At 45.9% G+C, this 27,200-nt stretch overlaps 1 protein-coding gene across 4 annotated transcripts in view; it reads right to left on the bottom strand.

Moving 5' to 3' along the window:
- The window catches only part of ATP9A (ATPase phospholipid transporting 9A (putative)), a 138,215-nt gene that overhangs the window by 48,466 nt on the left and 62,549 nt on the right, over positions 1 to 27,200 (bottom strand). For all 4 annotated transcript variants that reach the window (XR_004345780.1, XM_032605165.1, XM_032605164.1 and 1 more), the window contains 5 exons: positions 24,474 to 24,550; positions 22,790 to 22,950; positions 20,065 to 20,207; positions 18,967 to 19,079; positions 7,794 to 8,006 (listed from right to left, as the gene is read on the bottom strand). Coding sequence is in view for 3 of the 4 variants with exons in the window: in XM_032605165.1 (XP_032461056.1) it covers positions 7,794 to 8,006; positions 18,967 to 19,079; positions 20,065 to 20,207; positions 22,790 to 22,950; positions 24,474 to 24,550 (707 nt within the window). In the remaining variant the exon portion in view is untranslated. The remainder of the gene's footprint in view (positions 1 to 7,793; positions 8,007 to 18,966; positions 19,080 to 20,064; positions 20,208 to 22,789; positions 22,951 to 24,473; positions 24,551 to 27,200) is intronic.

The following is a 27,200-nucleotide window of genomic DNA, read 5'->3' as shown; positions in this document are numbered from 1 at the left end:
ATTTTTTTTCTTTTTCTATAACAAGCTAATGTTACTCTTATAATTAGTGCGGGGGGGGGGGGAGACTAAAAATAAAATCTGCTTCTAGATTAGCTGTACCTTCACTATACCCCTTTTTCTTATATCACCCCTGTCTGCATTACTCCCAGCTTCTGACATTCTAATGGATGCAGGAATGCTCTCCATCTACAGACTCACGTCTGGAGGAGAGACCCACTCGCTCTTCGCCCAACTCTCACGGCCACTTGCAAGGGGGCCATTTCAAGGTTACTGTGGACTAGCGCAGAAACACATCCTTTTTGGTTTTCCCTTCTAAGGGCTGGATCCTGAAGAGACGGACGGTGAAGGCAAGACGCTCAGAAGGTAGGCTTCTGGGGTCTGGCAGAAGACGGTTATTATCACCAAGCCTGGAAGCTTATAAGATGAGAAAAGAGGGAAGGGACACACACAAAAGGTGCCACTGAGTTTTGGAGATCCCAGACACAACACTGGCTCAGTGCATGTGTCCCAAGGGGACCGGAGTGGGTAAAAATAATTGGGCACTCTGGAACTTCACCCAGGATCCGCCCTGAGCTCCCCAAATGCGAGTGCTTCACTGTCTACAGCACTTGTGAGTTGACAAAGCACCTTCAAGCCATCATGCCATGGGTAGTGACGTGGTCCTGTGGGGTTACGAGCCCCACCTCTGGACATGGGCTGCGGGTTTTAATCTCGCCAGCCGTGTGACCTTGGGAATATTCCTTAGCCAATCTATGCCTCATTTGCAAACAGCACGATCACAGTAATTCTGGGTGGTAAGGGATGCCCGTAACGCGGTGCCTGGAACAGAGCAGATAAGCAACAGGTGACCCCTTCTTACCACTGGCAGCATCACCGCTCCCCTCACTGCTCCCTCGCTTCTCTAAGGGCCATGAGCTCCGTGTGATGTTATCAGCCCCTCTCTACCTACGAGGAGGCTGAGTGCAGCTTAAAATCACACCGCTAATCAAGTCCGCCCTGGCAGTGACACACGACCCGCAGCTGCACTGCGGGGTAAGGAGGGGTAGTGTGATGCCCCCATCTTTCAGAAAAATTAGTGGAAATGAAGGTCTTGAAATGCCATTGCGAGATGACAGAACACACAGCAACCCAACATTTTAGCAAAACTCAGCTGACGTCCCACACAGCGACACCACACACACGGACATGCTTTAGAAGGATGAGTAACGCAAAGCAAGGTGCAAAACTTTATCTATAATTTACAATTGTGCTCTTAAATTTTTTAAATAGGTTAATAATTAAAGGGTGAGGAAAATTCTAATGTATGCAAAGAATTATCTCTGCAAAGGTACTCAGATATTGAGAACAGTGGGCAGCTCGGAGGCAGAGGTCAGGGGAGGGGCCCTGTGTAGAGACTGTGAGAAAGGAGGGGGCGGGGTGCCTCAGGGGAAGATGGAGATAGACTTCTCGCACTGCGCCCTGAGCAGGGGTGGCCACACAGAACATCCTACACATTACCCAGAACTTGTAACTAAGGGTTCTGAAATCACTGAGTTACTCAAGGCACAGCCACATACAGCAGGCCACTTTCATTTACACTCACACACACGCACACACACCCATGCACATCCACACGCCACACACGCTCTAACAGCAGCCGTGCACACATCACGTGCACATGTGTTCACACCCACACTCGTGCACATATGTACACGCGCCCACATGCACGCGCACACACACGCACGTACACATAAACCCTACAGGACCATGAAAACCATCTGGCTTTCTCAAGGACATGACTTAACCCACTTCACCCTCCTTCCCTCCTCGTACTATAGTGTGATTCTGTACCAGAGAAACATACAACTGTAATTCTACATATATGCCCACATTTAGGAAAAATCTGGGTAACTCTACACCCGAACGTAAACAGTGGTTATCACTACCGAGTGAAAATTACAGGTTATGTTTATCAACTTCTTTAGACAAATGAACGAGTCCCAGGGTGGATTCTATCTGCTCGGAGGAGAGCACTTCCTTGACCACTCACGCCAAGAAGGACACGTTAAGAGTTGTATCACAGTGACCCCCCCCTCCACTGCACCCCACCTCCAACACTGCCTAATATCCTGCAAACGATGGGATGCTGTCAGGGCTGAAGCCTGCTCGCCCCAGCATCTTAGGACCACTTCTCTCTGGCCAGATTACATCTGTCTCATTTCCCCTGGGAGTTTACTGTACAGGCAGGGGGTTGGGGGGGGGGGTGCGGGCGGGGGTGGGGGCAGTGCCCCCCAGGCCATAATCAATAGCTGAATACAGACACTTCAAGGCTTCCCAGGCGGAATGTGCACAGGAAACAAATTTAGGAAATCCTGCTTTCTGTTACAGGAAATGAATCCTAGGCCAACTGGTAGAAATTACTCCAGGAGCTCCAAAGTAAAGAGGACACTGGCTTCTGTATGTATTCCATCAACTGACCTTGCCCGCACCAGCCAGGTTTTATTGATATAGAATTTCAAAGGTAGGATTCTAGACCCAGCCACTCCTACGTGGAATCCCACAGGGATCTGGAAACAGTACAGCTTTCTGAAAGATTTCACTGGAACTAGATTTAACCTATTTTCTGTCAGACGGTATATTTACATAAACAGATTTATATTTTGAGGTACGCATCTTTTGAAGTAGTTTAAAAGGCTGGTGAGTAAAATATTAACAGTCGTTATACCTTCAGTTAGTAGGACTATGGTTTACTTTTTTTTCTTCTCTACATTTTCATATATTCTATCATAAACATGAAATGACTGTGTAATAAAAAAAATAAATAAAGCTGTGGGGAAAAGGAAACCAAGAAAGTAACACCGACCTCTGTGAAGACACCAAAGACCAAAAGAAAATACCTTTTTTTGAAAAAGAGCAAACTGCTATTCAGAATCTTAGAAAAACAAAACAAATCTGAATCCAAAGGCAATTAATGGACAGCAGAGATAAAGGGCTCTTCTCTTTAACAAAAAGGAGCTGAAAAGCACAAAGCATTCCATGGAAGATTTACCTTCATGGAAAAATCTTTGCACTGCCCTAAAACAAATATATCAAAGTTCAGTGGGAACCAGGGGTGTGGGACAGGCATTAAAGACCGTCACATATGCATGTCAATAGCCAATCGGAGCCCAGAGGCACAAGTGCTGATGGGATCACCAACATTTAATTTAAATTCTGTGAAATACCCACAAGCTACTGGTCCCCAGTCCATAACTACCAAGAATCTGGTCCTTTCTCACAGAGACCATTCAATGGTATCACCCTCCCATTCCGAAACGGATAGGCAAGATCAAGCAGACTAACCCTGGTTAAGACACGGTGACAAATACGACAAGCTTCTGGTCCCAGGGCACAAGTCTCAGTAGGCTCACCCATACCTATCCCCCACCTCCCCCTTCTCTCTGCACACAATTCTCATCTCAGGATTTGGCCAAGAGTTACCAGATTTTTCACCCCTAAAAAGCCTGGTTCAAATATCAATGGTCAACAGAGGAACTGGGCTCCACAGCTGGAGCTCTTCCACAAACACCAAGCGGATGAGGAGTCATCTCCCAGGGGACACATTCCATTGCCCCAGAAAAGGAGGAAGAAGAGACTGGGCAGGGAAAGACACACCCAAGTGTCCTGCCATTTCTGACCTTTGGAAAAGATTCTTACTGTGCCACCCTCCCCCACCTCCGCCCGCACATCACGTCAACCACTGGTTCACGGATATTCTCAGATGAGTCCAGACCTCCAAAACACTTCACGTACCAAAGAAGCCCGTCCCTCCTTCTTAAAATGAACAAAAATCATCACCATCATCACCATGACTGGGAATCCTTGCAACATTGGCGGAAGAGTAAAATGGTTAAAAAAAAAAAAGAAAATCCCGGGAAGCACTCTGGTAATTTACGTCATGAGCCTTAAACATACTCATTCAGTTTGACCCACAGGATTTACTGACCACGTACTAAGGGCCTCACGACACCCTCCTGTGGGTCCCATGTCACAGACACACAGTGGGGATAAGGAACCCGCTCAGGCAACTGTCTCACTCCTGCTGCCCCAAGGGGTGTGAGCTGCTGCCTTGTTTAACGTAGACTCCACAGTGCCTGGCCCACGGGAGGCACTCAAAAATACCTGGTGAATTAATGAACCCCGTCACACCATTTCTAGAAATAGCAAGTGTAAGGATACTCACTGCAAATGTTTATAAACACTGTTGCTCAAACATAGAAATAACCTAAATTCCAATAATATGAGAACAGTTGAAGACATTAGGGTCCATACCGTAGGCAGTGAATCTGAAAAACTGTGTAATGTTCAAGAAAATGGAGAAACAGGTATGATAAAATATTAGTGAAAAAAGAACAAATATAGGCAAAACCCATAACTATATTAAAATGCTCATTTTTTTACGAAAAAATACACGAAAACCTAGTGGAGGGGCTATATATCAAATTAATAAAAATTAATATTTAGTGGTTTCTGAAAAATGGTTTAGTAAAAGGATTAAGAGTTTGGGCTCTGAAAACAAACTCCCTGGGTTAAAGCCCTGACCCTGTCACTTAGGGGACTGGTGTTGTAACGTAAGTCAGCCACAGAAAACGGCAACTTTACCAGGAGGAAACCTGGGAGACACCACCTTAGCCAAGAAACCTAAGTTAACATCTCCGAGACCTAGACACGCCAACATCACGCGTCTCCGGATACCCTGCACCGAGGACAGTGCCAGAAATGCATAACCTGAGTCAACATCATAAGAAAATGTCAAATACAAACTGAGCGACATTCTACAAAACAGATAACCTGTATTCTTCAACAGAGTCGAGGCTGTGACGGTCAAGGAAAGCTGAGGAACTGTGCCAGGTTCATAGAAACACCAGATGGTCCAGTGGTTATGACTCCGAGCTTCCACTGCAGGGGGACGTAGGTTCGACCCCTGGTTGGGGAACTAAGATCCCACATGCTGCACGGCTTGGCCAAAAAGAAAAATTAAATTTAAAAAATAAAAATAAAAGGGACACCAGAGGCGGTACAACTGAACGTGGTGCGTACTCCTGGACTGGTTACTGATCTGGGGAAAATATTTTTTTCTTTTTTTGTAAAAAAAAAAAAAAAAAAAGTGAGTGCGACAGTTGATGCAATTTTAATAAGATCTGCAAGTCAGATAACAGACTGTATCAACATTAATTTCCTGATTCTGATAAATGACCTTGTTTTGTAGGGAGATTTTTAGGAAATATTTAGGAATAAAAGGGGATCATGCCTGAAGCTTTTACTCTTCAAAGGTGAAGATGAAGCAAAAGCAGAGAAGTGTTCACATTTGAAGAATCTGAGTAAAGTTTGGGTAAAGGGACTTCTTTGTGTTAATTTTACAACTTTTCCAAAAATCTGAAAGTACTTCAAAATTAAAAAGTCTAAAAAAAAAAATCCAGGGAAGATATAAAAATGTAATGTACAGCACAGGGAATATAGCCAATATTTTATAATAACTTTATATGGAGTATAATCTCTAAAAATATCAAATCACTCTGTACTCCTGAAACTCATATAATATTGTAAATCAACTATACTTCAATTAAAAAATAATAAGAGAAAAGAAAAGCCACTATACTTTGAACTCTTAAAAAAAAAAAACAAAAAACTAGGAACTTCAGGCCAAGTATTTAATCTCTCTGTCCTTGACCTTTCTCTTCTGAAAATGGGGATAATCATAGTACCTCTTAGTTGCTGGGAAGATTTAATGAATAATACACAGTACGTCAAATGGGACCTGACGTGTACCAAATACTCAAGGGAAGTTACCTATTGTTATCTTTTATGAGTGAAGTTGCAAATAACCCATTTCCTTCTTTATATTCTTCTGAAATTTCCAAATTTTCCACACTACAAAAAATTGCTTCCATAATCAGAATAAAAGTTTTTTTTAAGGAAAGAAAAAAGAAAGGAAGGAAGACTGGAAAATAAAAAAAAAACCAAAATGTTAACAGACTAGTAAAACATGGACTGTGTCTTAACTACACTCAAGTCAGGGAGCAAAGGACATGATACCATTTTCATGCTGGGCGAGGGAGTTCTCTGCCTACACCTACACAAAAGGCGTTCCTATCATATGGCACCCTAAGAGAAAAAGCAGTTAGGGGCTTCTTACAGAAAACACTACACAGGCAACTGTATTACCAGGTCCTATGCTCTTGAACACAGAATTACATGAATCCTTTCAGCTTTAGCAAGAGTTGATGCTTAGATACAAAAATATCTGGCTTACTAGACTTCATCAAAATTTAAAACCTCCACGTTTCAAAGGACACCATCAAGAACATAAAAGATAGAATGGGGGCCTCCCTGGTGGCGCAGTGGTTGAGAGTCCGCCTGCCGATGCAGGGGACACGGGTTCGTGCCCCGGTCTGGGAAGATCCCACATGCCGCGGAGCGGCTGGGCCCATGAGCCATGGCCGCTGAGCCTGCGCGTCCAGAGCCTGTGCTCCGCAACAGGAGAGGCCACAACAGTGAGAGGCCCGCATACCGCAATCTGACAGGAGGCTTTTATCTCAAATACATAAAGAACTCTTACAACTCAATAACAAAAAGACACATAACACAATTAAAAGTGGGCAGAGGGCCTGGATAGACATTTCTCCAAGGAAGATACATAAAGGGGCCAATAAGCACATAAAAAGATGCTCAACGTTATCAACGTTATTAACCTTTGGTATCAGAAACACCAATCAAAACCACAATGAGATTTCACTTCACACTCACTAGATCGGCGAGAATCAAAAGGAGGGACAATGACAAGTGTCGGCTAAGATGCAGAGAAACTGGAGCCCTCATACCTTGCAGGTGGGAATTTAAAACGGTACAGCCACTTTAGAAAACAGTGTGGCAGTTTCTCAAAAGGCTAAACATAAATTTAACATGACCCAGCAATCCCTCTCCTACACGTACACCAAGAGAAATGAACACATATGTCTGCGCAAAAACCTGGACACGTGTTCATAGCACAATAGCCCCCCCAAAGAAAATACACACATATATATATATTATATGCATAGAAAATATATCAACGGTCCGAATGTTCATCAACCAAAGACTGGATAAACAAAACACAGTATTACCCATTCAATGGAATATTGTTCATCCATAAAAAGGCATGAAGTATAGATACATGCTACCACACGGATGAATCTTGAAAATACATGCTAAGTGAAAGAAGTGAGATGCAAAATGTGTGTGTATCTTTCCATTTGTATGAAATGTCCAGAATAGGCAAATCTACAGAGATAGAAAGTAGGTCAGTGGTTGCCAGGGGCTGGAGGGAGGGAGGGTGGGAGTCTACGGGAATACAGGCACGGAGTGCTTCCTTTTGGGTTGACAAAAGTGTCACAAAAATCGATTCTAAAATCGACTGTGGTAATGGTTGCATAACTCCGTGAACATACTATTTAAAAAAACCACTGACCTGTATGTATCTGTCACACGGGCGATTGTATGGTATGTGTATTATATCCTAATTAAGCTGTTTTTTAAAAAAGTAAAGTGGTTTCATGGGACCTGTGCCCCTTATGCACTGCCCGTCTGAACCACAAACAAGATCTCTCGCTGCTTCCTAACTCAGGATGTATCTCAAGTCCAAGGCTACTCCTTCTAGAGGAAGATCAAGGGCTGCAGGCATTTGCCAGCCTGTTTCCCTAGCGGCCCAGCATCGTCCCGGATCCTGCTGCCCTGACAGGCGGCCCCACCTGGAGCAGGTGGGAAATGGGCAGGGCATCCCGCATGCCGGGGCTTACCTCGTCCGGGCTGGACGCCTGGTACACGCGGCAGGAGTCCTCGTACTGCTTCTCCGCCTCGGCCTGGTCGGTGACACCGCTGGACTCGTACACGGGGGTGACGTTGTGGCACAGCGCGATGGCCTTGACGGCTTCGTGCACGCGGGTGCCCATGGTCCGCCGCACCTTGGTGGTGAGCGCGGGGCCCTTCTGAGCGGGCGGGTCCTGGGATTGCTAGGAGAAGAGGAGACCAACGAGGAAGATGACCAGAGACACGGAAGGACCTCAAGAGGGAAGAAGAACGACCCTGCGGAGTCGCTGCTTCTCTTTCAGCTGCCCTAACACACGTCACTCTGGGGGTGTCTCCAGTAACACTGCCATGAGGGCGTGCAAGTCAGGGATCCGGTCACGGGCGTTCAGCCAAAAACAAAAATGCAAAATAAATAGAGGAAAAAAATGACAGCTTGGTGAATGTGGGTGATGCTACCTGAGAACCTGGGAACGTGCCTTCCTTTGGGTGGTGCTGGGGGCCTCTGACCGAGTGGGGGCCCCATTACACTTCAAGTGATGCTGCTGCTTCAGACCAGGGCGTCCGGACCTCGGCACTGCTGACATTTGAGGGAGATAATTCTCCGTTGGGGCTGGCGGCAGGGGGAGAGTCCTGTGCATAGTGGGATGGCTAGCAGCTTCTCTGGCCTCCATCTACTAGATGCCAGACGCAACCCCCAGTTGCAACAGGAGAACAAAACTCTCTTCAGATGTTGCCAATTGCCCATGGAGACCAAAATCATGCCCAGTTTAGAACTGCTGTTTTAAATGGACATTCCTCTCAGTTTAAAATTGAAGACAGGGGACTTCCCTGGTGGCGCAGTGGTTAAGAATCCGCCTGCCAATGCAGGGGACACGGGTTCCGTCTCAGGTCCAGGAAGATCCCACATGCCGCGGAGCAACCAAGCCCATGTGCCACAACTACCAAAGCCTAGAGCCCGTGGTCCGCAACAAGAGAAGCCACCGCAAGGAGAAGCTCACGCACCGCAACGAAGAGTAGCCCCCGCCCGCCGCAACTAGAGAGAAAAGCCCACGCGCAGCAACGAAGACCGAACACAGCCAAAAATAAGTAAATTTTTTTAAAAAATGAATTCAACAGTATGGACGGGGGCTCTAGGGGGTAACAAGCAACCAAGGGCAGGTCCGGGGAGCATATCAGTAACAACCAGAAAGAAGCCTGGCTGGCTGGACACACTGCAAAATGGTACCTACAAGTCCACTGGGGGTAGATTTTCAAGAGTAAACTTAAATGTACTCAAGCTTTGCCTTCCACACTGGCCAGGGACCCTAACTTTTGTCTAAGAAGCAGTTCTGTTGCTTACACAGCCCTCATCCGTTCCTTTCAAAGCACAGCTTGGCCTCCTAATGGGTTAAGTTGGGGAAAAGGTTTTGAGCAACATGGTAAAAAGAGTACTGAAGGCTGAGAAATCTGAGCCTGATTCTCGGGTGGGTGTGAACAGCTGTGTGACCTTTTCCCGCAAATGAGAGGAGTGGGCTAGGGGGTGGTTTTCACCCCACGTGCTGAGTAGAGAAATCCCGAGAAACCCGCTCAGCACCATCAAACGTGGAGGACAAGCAACCCCATACCCATCTGTGTTACACACCGGGTACCATGAAGGCCTAGCTTTGAATAAAGGGGTTCTACTGCCCTAAAATACAATAAAAAATTAAGACCACTTGTCAACAGTCTATGAGTTAGTGTTCAATAAGAAACACTCAGGTGCCCTCCCATGACCCACCTGATTAGCCTCTCTGTCCAACCTCCTTCCTGCCTCAGGGCCTTTGCACTTACGGGACCCACTTCCTAGAACACTGTTTCCCACATCCCTGCAGAGCTAGCTCACTCCACCTCATCATTCAGGTCTCCATTCAATGTTTCCTCCTCAAAGTCACCTCCCCTGAGCCCCCTGATCCATGCCGCCCCCTGTGCCCACCCCACTGGGAGCCACGCTTCTCCATCACCATGTGTGTTATTGTCTCCACTGGCTAAAACTGAATCCTTTACCTGATAATTCTCCCGTTAGACCATGAGAACAGACAGCTTGTCTACTGAATTCTAGTACCAAGGGCCATAGTAACTAGCAAGAGATATTTGTTGAACAAACAAACAACTCAATATTCCTAAGATACTGGTTAGAAGTCCTCATTTGTCATGAACTTTTTTTCCATTTCTAAGAAGAAATAAATATCAAAATTGACCAACATCAGTTCCAGATTTTAAGTCACAGTTTAGGACAAAAGACCTACAATAGTCTTCCTGCCTCTACAACTGAGTCTCGGAAGCTGGAGATGTTTGTGAAGTTACTGAATGCTGTGTTCCATTAAAAACATATTTTATCCAACAGACCAGAAGCCATCCGATCTTTTAGAATGAATCACGTTTCATACCCATGAACACATGGTTGCCCAAAATAGAGAACAGATGGGTTATGAGAAACAAGAAAAGGACTTTCATTTAATTTTTTAATACTATTTTTAGCAGTGGCATTATACTCCTCAGGTAATTAGACAATTACTAAATTATTCTGGTTATGCAGGCACACACACTGCTCTGGCTTCCTGCTCTGTTAACCTCTGGTGTCAAGAGGACGCGAGTTTCACTTCCAGGCCAAAGGGCACGGCATGGTAACAATAATTAGAGTAATATATCAGAACTACAGTTTAAATGAATCATTATTTGCCAAGTGCTTTTAATCATAAAGAATTTAACTTTAAAATTATAACGAGGACTGAAGATTTACAGAAAGGTTCCCTCTCCGGGAGAGACTAAATCAAGAACATTTTTTCTAAACTCTATAATTTATGTTCTAGCCATGGACGCATGTCTTCATTTTTTTTGCCCACATTCCCCAGCACCTGGACCAAATTATTACTTAACATTAGGAGCAAGAACAAGACCTTTGACAAAGTAATTGCTCTGGCTGGCAAGTTTTAGTAACAGTGGATTTGAATGAAAGGCTGAGTTCAGGGCATCTTCCACAAACCTTAGGATTTTATAAGCAATCTGATTCTGTCTACAGAAGTATTTCCACTCATATCTCAAATGTGGGATAACACAGAGCTTTGGGGTTTTGCATTCCAGGTGAAACAACACTAGGGCAAGGCAAAAAAGAGAAACAGCCCAGAGTTTTGCAAAGACCTCACTCTCAGATCAGGGAACCATTTGACAACAAACTAGAAAATGATGGTGACTGAACTGGACCAACATCACAGGCAGACTGGTTTACTATCTCCACGTTCATTTCTCTCTCTCTTAAACTGATACTTATCCCACTTTCCTACTGTTTCAGGGAAGAGGGGTCATAACCGTTGATTCTGAAATTCTCTTTTAATTTGCAAACAAAAGGCTTGTCCACACACCAAATGGCAATCCACATATATCATGAAGGCACTGGTAATTACCAGGAGCTCGGCTAGTGTTCGTATTGAGGCCCAGTCCTCAAACATCCTCACATTCCCCATATGGAAGAGTTTCACATTGTACAGTGTTTATCTCTAGCCTCCTCCCCATAGGCCCTTTAACCTACACACATTTCTTCTTACTTAAAAAATACCAGGGGAAAATAAAAACAGATGTGGTATCCACAGAGACAGGTTACAACTCTTTTTTCCCTGGGGGGGAACCACTGGCCCTCTTAAGGAGGGAGGGCAAAATAGCCCCACGTGAGGTCAGAAGTTGGGTGAAGAATCAAGATCTCCGTATACAAAGGCCTCTGACTTGGGCCCTTCGGTGGATATCTCACACCTTGTGATGTTTTGGTCATCCTAGGGCAGCCCAGCCAACAAATGAGATATGGAGATTCAGTGAAAAAAACAGGCCTCCATTTCTCATTAATAATCCATGGCAGGGACATTTCCCAATGAGAACTCCAGCCTGTATTTCAGGAAACAGTAATACAGAAGTTAAATGCCGAGTCACCGTGAATATCCATTTTCTTTCCAAATGCAATGAAAACATCACCCCTTACGAACACTCATCATGTTACCAGATAGGATGCATGGGTTGCAACTGGTAAAAATACACTATTGAAGAGAAGGAATTCCTGTTTCAATAGGCCCCCTTCACTCCCCAAATTGAGCTCAGAGCTGGTAACTCATTAACCTCAAAGGCCCACCTCCACAGAAACAGCCTTAGAGCTACCACTTCCAAGTGAATCAACTGTCTTACACGCTAAGTGACTGCATAAACACAACGTTTACCGCTTAACAGTACACATCTTTCCGCACGACAGAGGCGACAAATTTCAATTCATTGAAACTGAACCACGTATTACACAGGGGTTCTCAACTTGGGAGACTTTGCCCCCCACTGGGCAGCGTCTGGAGATAACTGAGGGTGTGACAAAGCAGGTGCCGGGGGAGTGTGCTACAGGCATCGAGATGGTAGAGGGCAAGGATGCTGCTCAACACCCTACAGTGCACAGGGTGGTCCCCACAGCAAAAAATTATCCAGCCCGGATGTCAATATGCCAAGGCTGAGAACCGGACATGAAGCCACTGCCACCGTAAAACCGGGGTTAGGGTGGTGAGGCCAAACTGGGCGAATGCTGAATTGGATACTGTCAATTTAAGATTTGGATTTTTCGCATGAATTTGGAGTTTTTTAAGTACCGCATTACAGTATGATTTGTCTTGATGACGGCGTTTTCTTGCCATCTCGATAAGTTTTGCTCCCTGGGTGCAGGCCTCACTCTCCTTAACCCTACCTAGTCCTGGCCCTATTATAAAACCATTAAAAAGGATCATAATCATGACATATGTGAAAAGAAAGAAGCTGGACAGTGTTATTCCAACAGTGGTTCTTAACCAGAAATGCCTCTCCGAGTAACCAGTAAAGATTTTAAGAAGTATATATATATGCTTGGGCCCCTGACACTTAAAGAATAGAGGAGGGCCCAGGCATATATACATATGTTTCAACTTGACAGTTTTGATGCTCAACTCTAGTTCAAAAGAATTACAAAAATATGATGCCTTCTTGTTGAAAAGAAAAAACGAACAGAGAGAGAGAGAAACAAAGTACACATCTCCACAGACACAAAGGCAGAGAAATAGCTTGGCATTTTATACACCCAGGTGTTAACACTGGCTATCACTGAGTGACGTAAATACAGGTGATTTCAGTGTTTTTTATTTGTACTTACCCATGTTGTTTATTTTTTCTGCAGGAAAAAAAAAATGTATCCTAAGAAAGTATTAGGAATTTTTTAAATCAGTAAAAAACAAAGTAAGCTCTGTGTCCCAGAGAAAAACACAACAGACAAAAAATTCTTCCTCGAGAAAACATAACCTTCTCTGTTTCCTATGGATGCAGAAAGCAAGAGGGACACTATCTGGGACACAGCAAGCACTGACAACCGAATGCATCCTGTGTGTATATATCTTGTGCAGGAAAGTAAACCACAAACTCATACATTCACCAACATACTCATTAAAAAGAAAAGGAAAAAAATGATCAGTAGATTCCAACTCTAACAAATACTAAAACAATATCAGAGACAAAACGTTAAGTGAAAAATCACAGTTCACAGACCAAAATACGTGAAATAATGGGAACTGTGTTTTTTTTGAAAAATAAGAATTTACATGTACAAAACAGCCTAGAAGAGCGCTCTTGGTCTTGGGCTTCTCTGACACAGGACACCACGAGGCCCCCACTTCCCACACTCATCCATTTTTTTTCAGATACATTTATTAATAAAAGTTAAAGATATTTCCACTTGCTGAGGGGAGTAAAATAAAATAGATGACTACATATTCCAGGTAATAAAGAATATTCGTCTCAAAATACTTTGAAGATGTTGAGAAAAAATTTAAGTACCTTCCACACATGTATATTTAAATTGTATAAATATTATATTGTGCATTATGAAACAACAAAAAAATTCTAAAATGATATGATAAAAATGAAAACAGCGTATTTCACAGAATTAGCTAATACCTCAAAATAACATATACTCAGGGTAAGGGGCACTGAGAATTATAAATTTTAAATTATAATTATGTAAATTATTTAAAATTATAGATTCAAACTGTCATATCTGTCATAAGGGGCATGAAGCGCTGACACGTGCTGCAATCTTGGGGATGCCATGCCAAGTGAAATAAGCCAGGTGTAAAAGGTATTGATTGATTCCCTTCAACTGAAATGTCCAGAACAGGCAAACCACAGACACAAATAGTAGACGCGTGGTTGCCAGGGGCTGGGGTAGGGGTGGGAGTCTTAAGAGATCGGGGGTCCCTCTTTGGGTTGGTGAAAACATTCTGAAATGAGATAGCAGTGACGATTGCACAATGCTGAGAATATACTAAAAAACGCTGACCTGTACACTTAATGGGTAAATGTTATGGTTTGTGAATTCTCTCTCAGTTTTTTTTTGTTTTTTTTTTTTGGCGGTACGCAGGCCTCTCACTGTTGTGGCCCTTCCAGTTGTGGAGCACAGGCTCCGGACGCGCAGGCTCAGCAGCCATGGATCACGGGCCCAGCCACTCCACGGCATGTGGGATCTTCCCGGACTGGGGCATGAACCCATGTCCCCTGCATCGGCAGGCGGACCCCCAACCACTGCGCCACCAGGGAAGCCCTCTCTCTCAGTTTTTTAAAGATGCCAATAAGTAAATGAATAAGGCAGAGGAAAAAGCATCACATCTCCTTAGCCTGTCATGGGTTTATCTCATAATGTGTTGGCCATTTCCTTGTGGTTTACTTGGGCTTGTATGGATCATCTGGAGTTTCCCTGCAGGAACCCTGTAAAGCCACCTGCCCTCTTTCCTCTGAGATTACTTTAGTTAAATAACATCCCTAAAACCAGTCACCTGGACACTCATAAAAGACAATGTGAATTTCAATGTTCTGAAAATAAACAATCGTAGAATTCCAACTCCTTTCGCAGGACACCTCAAGGACTGTGCCTGATAAAAGTTTATCTGGGGCTTCCCTGGTGGCACAGTGGTTGAGAGTCCGCCTGCCGATGCAGGGGATATGGGTTCGTGTCCCAGTCCAGGAAGATCCCGCGTGCCGCGGAGCGGCTGGGCCCGTGAGCCATGGCCGCTGAGCCTGCCCGTCCGGAGCCTGTGCTCCACAACGGGAGAGGCCACAACAGTGAGAGGCCCGCGTACCGCAAAAAAAAAAAAAAAAAAAAAAAAAGTTCATCTGATATATGGAGTGGGGGGTCCCAGGGTCAATCTTAAAGCTATTAGTAAAGTTTAAATTTTGCTGTAATTTTGAAGATGAAAATGAAATGTGAATAGACATTCTAATCTTCTCCTCCTGCACCTCAATGGGTCTCCTTGCAAACTCTGTTTTGGAGTCCACAGATTTAGACAATGACATTCTGAAAAATAAGGACAAACCTCAGATGTGCAATAGCTATTCTCAAACTCTGTTTTACTTTGGAATCACCTGGTTCACCCGTTAAAACTGTAGGTCCACGCACCACTCCTAGAGATTCTGACTCTGTCCCTAGCGATCTGAGCCAGGAGTTCCAAATACTCTACCTTAGGAGACACTGTTATAACATCCTATTATTAAACTCTGAAAGTCAGATGAATGGCTGCAATGGGCTCGGGAGAGTCATCTGGGGTGGTTCTAATACTGGATTGTGGGGATGGTTCCACAACTTTGTAAATTTACCTTAAAAAATCATTGAATGCTACAGTTAACGTGGCTGAATTTTATGGTATGTATGTTATACCTCAATACAGCTGTTTAAAAACCACAGGAGAGCCTTCGTACTTGTCATCACAAAAGTAGTCATGTGTTTACCACAGGGCTTTTCGATATCCCGAGAGAAGAATGCACGTGGCCTCAGGGGGTGGAGTGTGCACACCAGCCTCGGTCTTTCCCCATCACACTCAGCTGCTTTAAACCCAAGGCCGGGACAGGCAAATCAATTTACAAGCTTCCGCTGAGGAAGGGTGATGAGTTAAGAGTCCATGGTAAGGACTTCCCCAGTGGCACAGTGGTTAAGAATCTGCCTGCCGGGCTTCCCTGGTGGTGCAGTGGTTGGGAGTCCACCTACCAATGCAGGGGACACGGGTTCGTGCCCTGGTCTGGGAAGATCCCACGTGCTGTGGAGCGGCTGGGCCCGTGAGCCATGGCCCCTGGGCCTCGTGCGTCCGGAGCCTGTGATTCGCAGCGGGAGAGGCCACGGCAGTGAGAGGCCCACGTACAGCAAGGAAAAAAAAAAAAAATCTGCCTGCCAATGCAGGGGACACAGGTTCAATCCCTGGTCAGGGAAGATCCCACATGCCACAGAGCAACTAAGCCGATGTGCCACAACTACTGAGCCTGCGCTCCAGGCCCCACGAGCCACAACTACTGAGCCCGCATGCCACAACTAACGAAGCCCACAAGCCTAGAGCCAGCGCTCTGCAGCAAGAAAAGGCACTGCAATGAGAAATCCACACACCACAACAAAGAGTAGCCCCGGCTCGCCACAACTAAAGCCTGTGAGCAGCAACAAAGACCCAATGCAGCCCAAAATTAAATAAATAAATAAAAACAAAAAAAAAAACAAAACAAAAAAAAAGGAGTTCATGGTAAGAACTTTTAAGACTTTACACAGTGTTATCTGTGCTAAACCAAAAATGGGCTACAAAAGCTGAACTAAACAAATATCCTGAGAAAGGATGGCTTCTGTCAATACCACAAGCTCTTAAAAATACCACCAGCAGTGGGCTTCCCTGGTGGCTCAGTGGTTGAGAGTCCACCTGCCGATGCAGGGGACATGGGTTCATGCCCCGGTCTGGGAGGATCCCACATGCCGCAGAGCGGCTGGGCCCGTGAGCCATGGCCGCTGAGCCTGCACGTCTGGAGCCTGTGCTCCGCAACGGGAGAGGCCACAACAGTGAGAGGCCCGCGTACCGCAAAAAAAAAAAAAAAAAATACCACCAGCATGGGCAGCGGTGTGCCTCCCGCCAAGGTGCACCCCAAGGTCTACACGGCAGCTGGCACCTCTGAGACAGGGCTGAGAGGCAGGCGGGACTCGGCCAGGTGCTGAGAAGCATAACGATCCACACACTGGCCCCTCAAGAGGGGCCCGGGAGGCACTGGGACCGATGGTTCAGAGGGAAGAATATTCCAAGACACAGAAACGAGGCTGCTCACCTTGCCCTGAATGCTGCAGGCAGTGGCGTAACGGGGTGAGCGGGAGGAGAGAGTGAACAGCGGGAGAGGTGGCAGCAGGGGATGCAGGCCTCACTGGACCACGTGGAAGCCTCAAACCCTGCGACGGAGCTGCCAGTACAAGGGCGATCCTGTGCTCCCAGGAGGGAAACAGGGAAAGCCTGCAGGGGTGTCATGCAGACAGGCAGGCAAGGGAGAGTGTAGTTCCTGCCTAGTGAGCGAGAGGGGATGAAGAAGAAAGGCCAAACAGGTGATCTGGGGGGAGCAGGGCCACGACTGAAGGCAGGCGGTCACGGGGCAGGAAGCAGGGGCACTTCCCAAATCCCTGGACGAAGCTAACAGGAGCGATGCTTACTAAAACAAGAACAGCTTAGAGAAGCAAGTGTACGGAATGCAGGAAAAATGTCGGGATGGTGGGTGCACCGTCCTCATGACCCACAAGCGGTGATGCCAAGTATGCAGGTGTATTCCAGGGTAAAGCTCCTGGTCGGGCCAACACAGACATGGGAGCCATCAGCTTCAATAAGGTGACAGAAGCTGGATAAGAGCGGAACCTCCTAGAGAGTGACACACAGAGCCCAGCACAGACACCACGTCACCTCACAGAGGAAGACGGGTCAGAGAGAGAGAAAGGAACCAGGGGCTGACTGTGGCTTTTCCTCTCAGTCCAACCAAGTCCTTGTGATTTTTTAATAGTCTTAAAGTCCACCTCTGAAGAAGGACAATGGACCATTTGGGGACAAGCCACAATGCCCACACAGGGAGCCTAGAAGAATGAATGACAAGGGCTTCGTGGCTGGTAGCAGGTGATGACGTGACATGGATCAAACAAATTGTTCTCCACTTAAAATCCACCTCCACTTCCACACTATCCCCTGCCCTGCCATTTTCAGGAGATACCCCGGAAATCCAGGTGTGCAGGCTAGCGAACATTCCAGAAAATTAAATGTTGACTATAATTGTATCACAAAGCATTTAGAGAGTCCACCTCTAACTCTTACACAAAAATACATTTTTAATTGGCCTTCTGACTATGGAATCATTGTCTATTTGGACAAATTTAAGCAAAACATGGCCTTTTTATTCTATTGCCCCCAAACAAGTGTCATGACACGTAGCTGGTCTAATGCAGTCCATCTTAGCCCTGGGTGTGTCTCAGAATTACCAAGGGATTTGTTTGTCATCTTTCTTTTAAAACACAGGAGCCCAGACTCTCCTGTCCTCTTAATGAGTCAGAATCTCTAGGATACCAGACCCAAGTTTATGTCTTTTGTTTTGTTTTTACTCTGTTTTTAAAACATCACCAGTAATTCTGATGAGCAGCCAAGGTGGGGGACCCACCGGTCTAATCTTTAAGGACTCTTAGGACACCTACAAGTAATACCTTCCTCTAAAAAAGAAGGGGGAAAATCAGGAACAGATAAGTTGACCATCATCTCTGATAATTTCTTCCATGAGACTGCTGAGTTGGAAAGAGATGAGGAACTAAAGCTGATCGGTTATACCGTGATTATGTCACAAGCAGCCCATTAATTATGCTGTTTTGGCTCATAACGGGGGAAAAGGAAAAAGTAAGCACATTTGTAAACCTGAAGGAAAACCAACCATTAGGTTCTCAAAGTTCTTTCTGGCACCAGTTACTAGCAAATCATTTTTTCTTATGTTTTCCCCAGTGTCCATTAGTATTTCAGTAGATTAACCCTGGGGATGAGGAAGACGGGGCAAAAACCTCAAACGCAGGTCTATTCAAAACGTGAAGGATTAGTGGTTGCCAGGGGTTTGGAAGGAAAGGTGGGGCTGGGGCAAGTGAGGAGTGACTGACTGTCCATGGGTACAGGGCTTCCTTTTGGGGTGATGAAGATGAAATTGACTGTGGTGATGGTCACACAACTCTGAGTATACAAAAAAACACTGAACTGTACACTTTTAATGAGTGAATCATATGGTATTATGAATTCTTCTCAATATAGGTGTTAATAAATGTAAAAATTGTTTGGGTATCAAAACAGAAGAATTTACCTGGGTGTAAATACTAAAAATGTGGCTTTGTACTTCATCCATTGAGTCGAGGCCATAAGCCACGGTGCCTAGATGGAGCCGTTTGAAAACCATCTCATTCTGGGTAAGAGTTCCTGAAACACAAGACAAATCAGTAACTGCCTACATCCTGGAGCTCTTATTATTATTAACAGTAATGATAGCTATTTGGCGTTTTTTTTTTTTTTTTTTTTGAGAGTTTACTATACGTCACAGACTGGTTTCAGCACTGCTCCTGCTGGCTGAGACACCTGTGATATTTTGTCAGCCTGGAATCCTAGAATTTCTTCTGAAAATAGAACCCCAGGTTTCCAGGGGGAATTATCACTCTCATTCCCTGAGATGGTCCAGAGGGAGCGTCAATCAGGGTGCCTGACTCATTCCATTGGCCAAGAGGGCAGCACGTGACATACATGAGGCCAATCAGATTCTGTCTTGAAGGAATCTAAACCTTGAACAGACGGACATATCAACAGAGGATGAGTCAAGTCAGGAGACCATCCCAGGGGTCCTGATGCTGACACAGCCAGAACCTTCCTGGTTCTTCTTCTTCCTGAAACCTAGTTTTGCTCTGATTTCCCGAACCTTTGCAATAGATTCCCTTTTATCCCATGCTCAATGAATGGTAGAGAGGAAGCTAAAACCCAGGTCTCCCCACTACGCACTTGCTCTCAACCACTACGACAACCTCGTAACTTGACAGATGTTAAACTGTGGAGCAGTATTTTGAGGCGTGGTTTCAAGGTCAGGACTTGAAGCCAGACTGTCTTGAGTTCAAAGCCTGCTTCTGCCACTATGTGCTCCTGACAAGTCACTTAACCACCAAGTCACTTAACACCCCCGAACTCACAACACCGGGGGAGGATTAAGTAAGTGACTATAAATACCCAGAATGGTGCTTTTGTACATAATTAGCAGGAAGTAAGGCTGTGCTGCTATCATCATCATCACCAAAGAGTCTGTCATCATCAAAAGACGAAGAAAATAAAAGTGCAGCAGCATGCATCTCTAACACCTCCAGAAAGAGATTCCAAGCACCTTCCTCGACCTTGAATCCTGCGAGGGCCGCAGGAAACTCACCGGTCTTATCTGTGAGTAGGTAGGAAATCCTCCCCAGCTGCTCGGGAATCGTGCTGGAGCGAACCACGGTCCCGGGGATTTTCGAATCCCGGCGAATCACCCAGCTGTACACGATCTTGCCCATGTCCAGGTTCACACGCAGACTGTCAGAAAACCAGAGCACACAGGTTAACGGGATAAACATAAGACTGCCTGTATCTCAACAAGGACTCTAAATGCACATCGCTCGTGCCATAACATCTGGAATCACCCCCTGTAGAAGCACACGGCTGGGGCTGAATCCACAGATTCAACACCACTATCAAATTTCCATGAAGCGATTCTGTTACGGACCAAAATAAAATATAAAAATTTAAGATACTTTTAAAATATCGAAAAGGTAGTTGTTTTAGCCTTACTTAAAAAAAGAAAAAACAGTAGTCCTCTGAGCTAATGTTTTTTTTTTTTTTTTTTTTGCGGTATGCGGGCCTCTCACTGTTGTGGCCTCTCCCGCTGCGGAGCACAGGCTCCGGACGCACAGGCCCAGCCGCTCCGCAGCATGTGGGATCTTCCCAGACCAGGGCACGAACCCGTGTCCCCTGCATCGGCAGGTGGACTCTCAACCACTGCACCACCAGGGAAGCCCCGAGCTAACGTATTTTTGATACCTTATTCATTTTTTACATTGTGGTAAAATATATATAACATAAAATTTACCATTTAAAGCATCTTAAGTGTACAGTTCAATGATATCAAGTACATTCACACTGTTATGGGACCATAATCACCATCCATCTCCAGGACTTTTTCATCTTCCTACACTGAAATTTTATACCCATTAAACAGCAGTTCCCCATTTCCCCTTCTCCAGCCCCCAGCAAGCACCATTCTACTCTCTGTCTCTACGAATTTGACTGCTCTGGGGGTCTCGTACTGTGGAGTCACACATGATCTGTTCTTTTGTGTCTGGCTTATTTCACTTAGCAAAATTTTTTTAGGGTTCATCCATGTTGCAGCATGTGTCAGAATTCCCTTCCTTTTTTTCCCCTTCCTTTTTAAGGCTGAATAATATTCCTTTTTATGTCCTATACTCATTTTTTTAATTTATTTATTTATTTTTGGCTGTGTTGGGTCTTCGCTGCTGCACATGGGCTTTCTCTAGTCGTGGTGAACAGGGGCTATTCTTAGTTGTGGCGCGCTCGCTTCTCATTGCAGTGGCTTCTCTTGTTGCAGAGCACGGGCTCTAGGCACGCGGGCTTCAGTAGTTGTGGCACGTGGGCTCTACAGCGCAGGCTCAGTAGTTGCGGCGCACGGGCTTAGTTGCTCCATGGCATGTGGAATCTTCCCGGACTAGGGCTCGAACCTGTGTCCCCTGCATTGGCAGGCGGATTCTTAACCACTCCGCCACCAGGGAAGTCCCTGTGTTATACTCATTTTTAAATATTTCATTGCAAACAATAAAAAGAAATCTTAAAATTCATTCATAATCCTATAAACTGATTAAGTTGCTAACTATCTCACTGGCTAGCCCTGGCCCATATGCAGATTCAATGCACCGATTTTCAGTCATGTTGTAGACAGAACTTTAAAGACTACAATTATACACAACATTACAGCACAAACACTCTTTTGTTAGCAGTAAATTAGACGTATTTATTCTTTCAAACCATCATCCAGAGCACACTAGCCTGGGGTTCAATCTCCTTCTTCTAGTCACGTTGTTGTACCAAAACCACAATCTCTGCCTTCGGAAAAAGACGAAGTCTAGCTGGGATGATATAAATACACAAAAGAGCAAGACAAAATACAGGGCAATAGATCAAGTGTAAGAGAGAGATTATAAGCACTAGACGTCTGAGGGAAAAAGATATGGCTTGTTTTATAATTATTTACTGATCATTTATTATGGGGAAAAAGTAGAAACAAGCATCCAACAATACGGGTCTAAATAAATTATCAGGCATAGAATACGTACCACAGCAGTTCTAATAAATGACGGTGTGCAAGTATATTTGATGTGAAAAGTTATCTGCAACACATCCTTTTGTTAGAAAAAAAAGTGGAGGGTGGGAGTGGATTTTTATGTAGAGCAAATTCTCCTTTTTCTAAAATAGAAAGCCGTCTAGAAAACATACATCCCAAAACATTAACAGCAATTATCACTTAGTTGTGAGATTAGAGATGATTTTTATTTTATTCTTTGGCTACTGTGAATTTTTTTTTCTACTATGACCATCTATTACTTTATTTTATATATATATATGTATATATATATATATATATATTTTTTTTTTTTTTTTTTTTTTTTAACCATTTATTCAGCCTTCAAATGAGGTAGGCGAACAATTGTCTGGCATGTGCCACCAAGCTTCCACTGCTAATCAAGCACCGTGAGTCCCGACTCAGGCTCAGAATCCTTCCCAACACAGCACTCCCACCAGTCACCACCAACCTCCTGGGGCTGGTAAATAAGATGAAATCTAAATGGCACGTCCAGTGTACACTGAGACTGGGCAAGGCCAGATCTTCTGAGCAGAGAGTAATTCCAGAAAGGATGGTTCAGGGAGGAATGTGCCCATCCAGTGCTCCGGCCAGAGCGCCGCCTACACTCCTGACCCTGCCTGTCCTTGGTCATCACTCTACAAAAGGGCCCGGCTCCTTCTCAAAACCACAAAACCATGACCTTTGAATGAAGAGAGAGAAGCAAATGTCGCAGCACTTAAACACAAGCTTGTTCTCTGCTTACCTGATGGGAATGATGTTGGAAAACAAAAGGAGGAAGCGGATGATTTGTAGGTACCAACGTCCGGCGAAGTGCTGGAGGGCGACCATGACCAGAGACACCACCACCAAAGCTCCAAAGAGGATCTTTGTTAGACAGTTCACTTCCAGGTCAAACAGGCCAATCTGTGGGACAGCGCACAGAGCGAAGCTTGTGATTAGCTGGTGCAACCCACAGCCCGCCCGGAGAACTGGTCCTTCTCCCATGAACACCTCTACCTCGGGCAAGACCGTGGGCTCCATGGATCCCCACATCTTTGGGTGAGAACGCTGGGCTCCACAGGCTAACAGACATCCAAGGGACTTCAATGAATCCGATTTCCATTTTTTCTTAATGAATTTAGATTTAGCCTTGGAATCCCATAAGTGGGTTACTGCTGCCTTCAGCGATGCTGTGCACTGCGTGGCCTCTACCGTCCTACACAGCAGTCTGTAGAATCACTCAGTCCTACAACTCTGTGCAGTGCACCACACACTAATTCCCTGTGGCCGGGAAATTCGGGGCACACGCCACTGGTGGCCCCTGATTTTTAGGTGCTGCATTCATGAACGTGAGTATTTTAATGACTACATACTTGTTTTAATGTATATTCTTTAAAAATGGAACCAGCACATGAAACCCATCACTTCGCAGAAACGTGGCCCCGGATACAGCTAAAACATCACATAGGGGACATCTACAGTTGTGATAACGATGGTCGTCATGGGGGTTGTAATGGCAGGGTGAAATGACTGGCATCTGTTCACAGTACTGACAAAGAAGACCACTGCAATATTCTGACTCTAAGAACCTGGGGGAGTGGTGGAGCTGGGGGGGGGGTGCTGGTGGGAAGGGAGCAGCAACAGGGCCATCAGGCAGACCGCAGAGCTGACTCCGCTTGCCCTGCCACAGCAGCTCAGCGTGGGTCTGAAGCCAGGTCTACACAGCTTGGCCAGAGCGTGGTCCTTCTCCAGGCCATTTCTCCTCTACAAGATGAGGCCGCAGAAGCACCTGTGCTCACAGGCTGGCGTAAGGATTAAATGAGGTGCAGTGAAGGATGCCGCACAAGACGTGGCAAACAGTAAGGACTCGTCAGTTCATTTTAAAAGCTTTTAAAACGTTATGTATTCATTTACAAGCAGTCCTTGTTTAACTGCTGTGAGCTTAGCAGACACTGAGGTTTTTTTACAAATTGAAGGTGTGTGGCAACCCTGTGTTACCAGAGGATAAGTTAGTATTTTTTAGCAATAAAGTATTTTTAACTAAGGTACGTACATTGGTGTTTTTGACATAATGCTTTTACTGCACACTTAACGGACTACAGGATAGTGTAAACATAACTTTTAAACGTACTGGGAAACTGAAAAATTCGTGTAACTTGCTTTGTTGTGATACGCACTTTACATGGTGGTCTGGAATAGAACCATCACCTCTCCAAAGGCTGCCTGTACATACGTACACGTATTCATGTACTGTGCGTGTGTATCTATATATACACATGTACCTATGCGCACACACGGACGTGAAAAGATAGTCTGTATAAATGAAGTCACACTGTCAGGGGTTCCTGTTTTTAAATCTAGCTTCTCACCCCATCAACACCAATCATCAAACTACATCAGGTGAGAAAATTCTGGCAAGGAAACACATCCTGTGACTCTGAACGCACCTTACTTCGAGGATTTGAGGTATTCATGACACTCCGGAGTTCTCTGCCCGTGTAAAGAACAACACCCACAATAGTACCTAAGGTGAGAAAAACGACCCAAAGAAATGTGAGTACAGACAGGCAGGCTTACAGACAGAAGAGTCCTACCCGCTTGAGGAGGAGATTTTCTCAAACCGGTATCCACACACTGTGAGATGCTGCAAAGTTTACATCGGGGCCGACTGAGACCTACGTCCACACTGAGGGTAGCAAAGCCCCTAGCCACATGTGGCCATTCACATTTAAATACAATTAAAATGAAATAAAATACAGTCCCCCATTTTCACTAGCCACATTTCAGGTTCAACAGCCATATAAGGCCAGTGGCGGCCATACAGGGCAGTGAAGACACAGGACATTCCCCCTACTGCTAAAAGTTCCACTGGTCAGCGCTGGCTTGTGGGGTCCGGCAGCCTCCGATAGCAGGAAAGGTGGTAGAGACTTCCAGAGGTGCCTAGACCTTCATAAACAATTATGGAAACCTATGAACGCACCCCTCTTATCGGAGCACGTTCTTCCCAGGGAGTCTGATTCCTTTCGGATTCGGTGTGTAACTAGAACATTTGGGGGATGTCTGTCCAGATGACAATTCTTTCCTGAGAACTTCCCCACCCCCTTTTCCATCCCCCCAGCATAATTAAAAATAAAAGATATCAATTCTTGTAAACAATTTATAGAAGAAACACTAATGACCAATTAACATTAGAAAAGATGCTTCATCTAGTGAAACACCAAAGAAATGCCAAATAAATCATTTTTACTCCCATCCTACTAATAAAAATTCAAAAGACTGAGAACATTCCGTGTTAGCCAAGAGGTGGGGGAATGGACTCTGTCATGTACGCTGTTGGCTGAGGTGTCCATTGGAATAGGAAGGAAAATTGGCAATATCTATCAAAAATTTACATTTGTCTCCCCTTTCCAGTGTGTGCCAGGAAAACACTCCGCACAGCAGGGAAGACGGACAGTCAAGAAGGAAAGCAGGACACCGGTAACCACGGAGAGAGGTGGGTACCACGGAGAGAGGTGGGTACCACGATGAAACGAGCAGAGAACAGACAGGAGGGGACCGGGGAGGCTGCCGGCGTGTGCTGGGTGGCCAGGGACGCTGTCTCTGAGTTGAGGACATCTGAGCTGAGACTTGAAACATGAGAAGGGGCAGCCCTGCCAAGCACTCAGGAAAGACCCCAGGAATACAAACAATCTGGTCTCTCTGCTGGATAAAGAAAAGCCCTAACCTTCTCTCTGCTGGCCCCTCACTCTTGGAACACCAAAGAGGTTTAAACAGAGTTGGTAAAAGAGCCCAACCCCAGACGAAGCGCTGGGGCTGTGTCTCCTGGCGGGAGTCACTGAGGTCCCCCACGACTTGATGCACACAGCGTTCTGCACAGTGCAATTCCCTTCCAGAGAGGCACTCAGCAGATGGCGGGCCGGGGAGGGCGCCTGACCACTCCTGGGCAGCTGGCAGCTCCCGCGAGCGCAGGCCCATCCCCCCAGCAGATGGTCGGACGGTGGGAGCTGAGCCTGGGCCGAGTAGGGACAGCCGCACGGCCGTGGCACTCATCCCGGGGCAGACGTGGGTTGGTCTCAATTCCCAACATCCAGGGTTTGAGACGGTCCTAATATCAGGGGCCCCCAAGGGCAGCGTCCCCCACTTGGCACCGGGCAATCTCCACGCCTTCAAAGGCTACTGGAAATGCCCTTCCCTGCAACACCGCCTGTGCCCAAAAGCAAAACTGTCTCCAGGAGATGCGAAGCCTGGCCTCAGCCACCCCGAGGGAGCACACCAGCAGCACAGAGCTGCACTGCTTTGGTCTGCTCAGTGCTCTAAAGGTTTTGAATTAGGTGCCAACTTTTAAATGCAGAAACTTTCATATAAAGCATAGGCTTCTTCTGGAAAATCAGAAGACCTGGTGCCACTGACTGCTCGGTCCTCACTGTGTCACCAGCAGATGTTGAGCCCGGCCACTCCCTTTAGCCGGGCCCCTGCTCTCCGCTCATCACGGTCCCCATGTAGCCCCTGAAGACCTCCCAACCCATGCCCCTCCACCCCCCAGACCTCTGACCCCTCTTTCTAGGCTGTGCCCCCTGCGGTCCCCCCTCACCCTCGCCACTCTTATCCTCACTCTCACCCTCTCTGCCTCCTGCCCACCATGGCAATCCTCTCCATCCTGCTGGCTGGGATCTCCCACCGGCCAGGCTGCTGTGGTCAGGTATTTCCCCAAGTCCTTTGGAACCCTCCAGAAGAGGGTGGTGCTGGGGTCAGACCTACACTGTGACTCCTCTGACCCCATCCACAACAAGATAAACCATGAACCCCAGAGAAAGAGTGTTCGACACACTTACAGCAACTACACACTGTTCTGACGTTTGAGCCTGCAATCCCGGGACAAGCCCCAAGGAACAGGGTACAGACCAGCTGGGCATTATCAGACGCACGTGGCGTGACCTGCATGCTGGTCACACACAGCAGGGTCACAGATCCATCTGCTACAGATTACGGGTGGGGCCAGGGGGACAAGAAACTGGTCCCCCTCCACAGAGAGTCTGAGAAGAACTGGGATCCATAATATCCAGGCTCCTTCTCTGCCAACACCTCCCTGGCCTCCCCCATCCCCTTCCCTATCTTCGCCCCAGTGACTCCTCAGCTTAGCAGCACAGTGTGGGGTTACCACGGCAACTGCATCC

The sequence above is a fragment of the Phocoena sinus genome, chromosome 15, assembly GCF_008692025.1.
Source record: "Phocoena sinus isolate mPhoSin1 chromosome 15, mPhoSin1.pri, whole genome shotgun sequence".
In the NCBI taxonomy this organism is placed as follows: domain Eukaryota; kingdom Metazoa; phylum Chordata; class Mammalia; order Artiodactyla; family Phocoenidae; genus Phocoena; species Phocoena sinus.
Note: the sequence above shows the minus strand (reverse complement) of the source record. Positions and strands in the feature narration are given on the sequence as shown.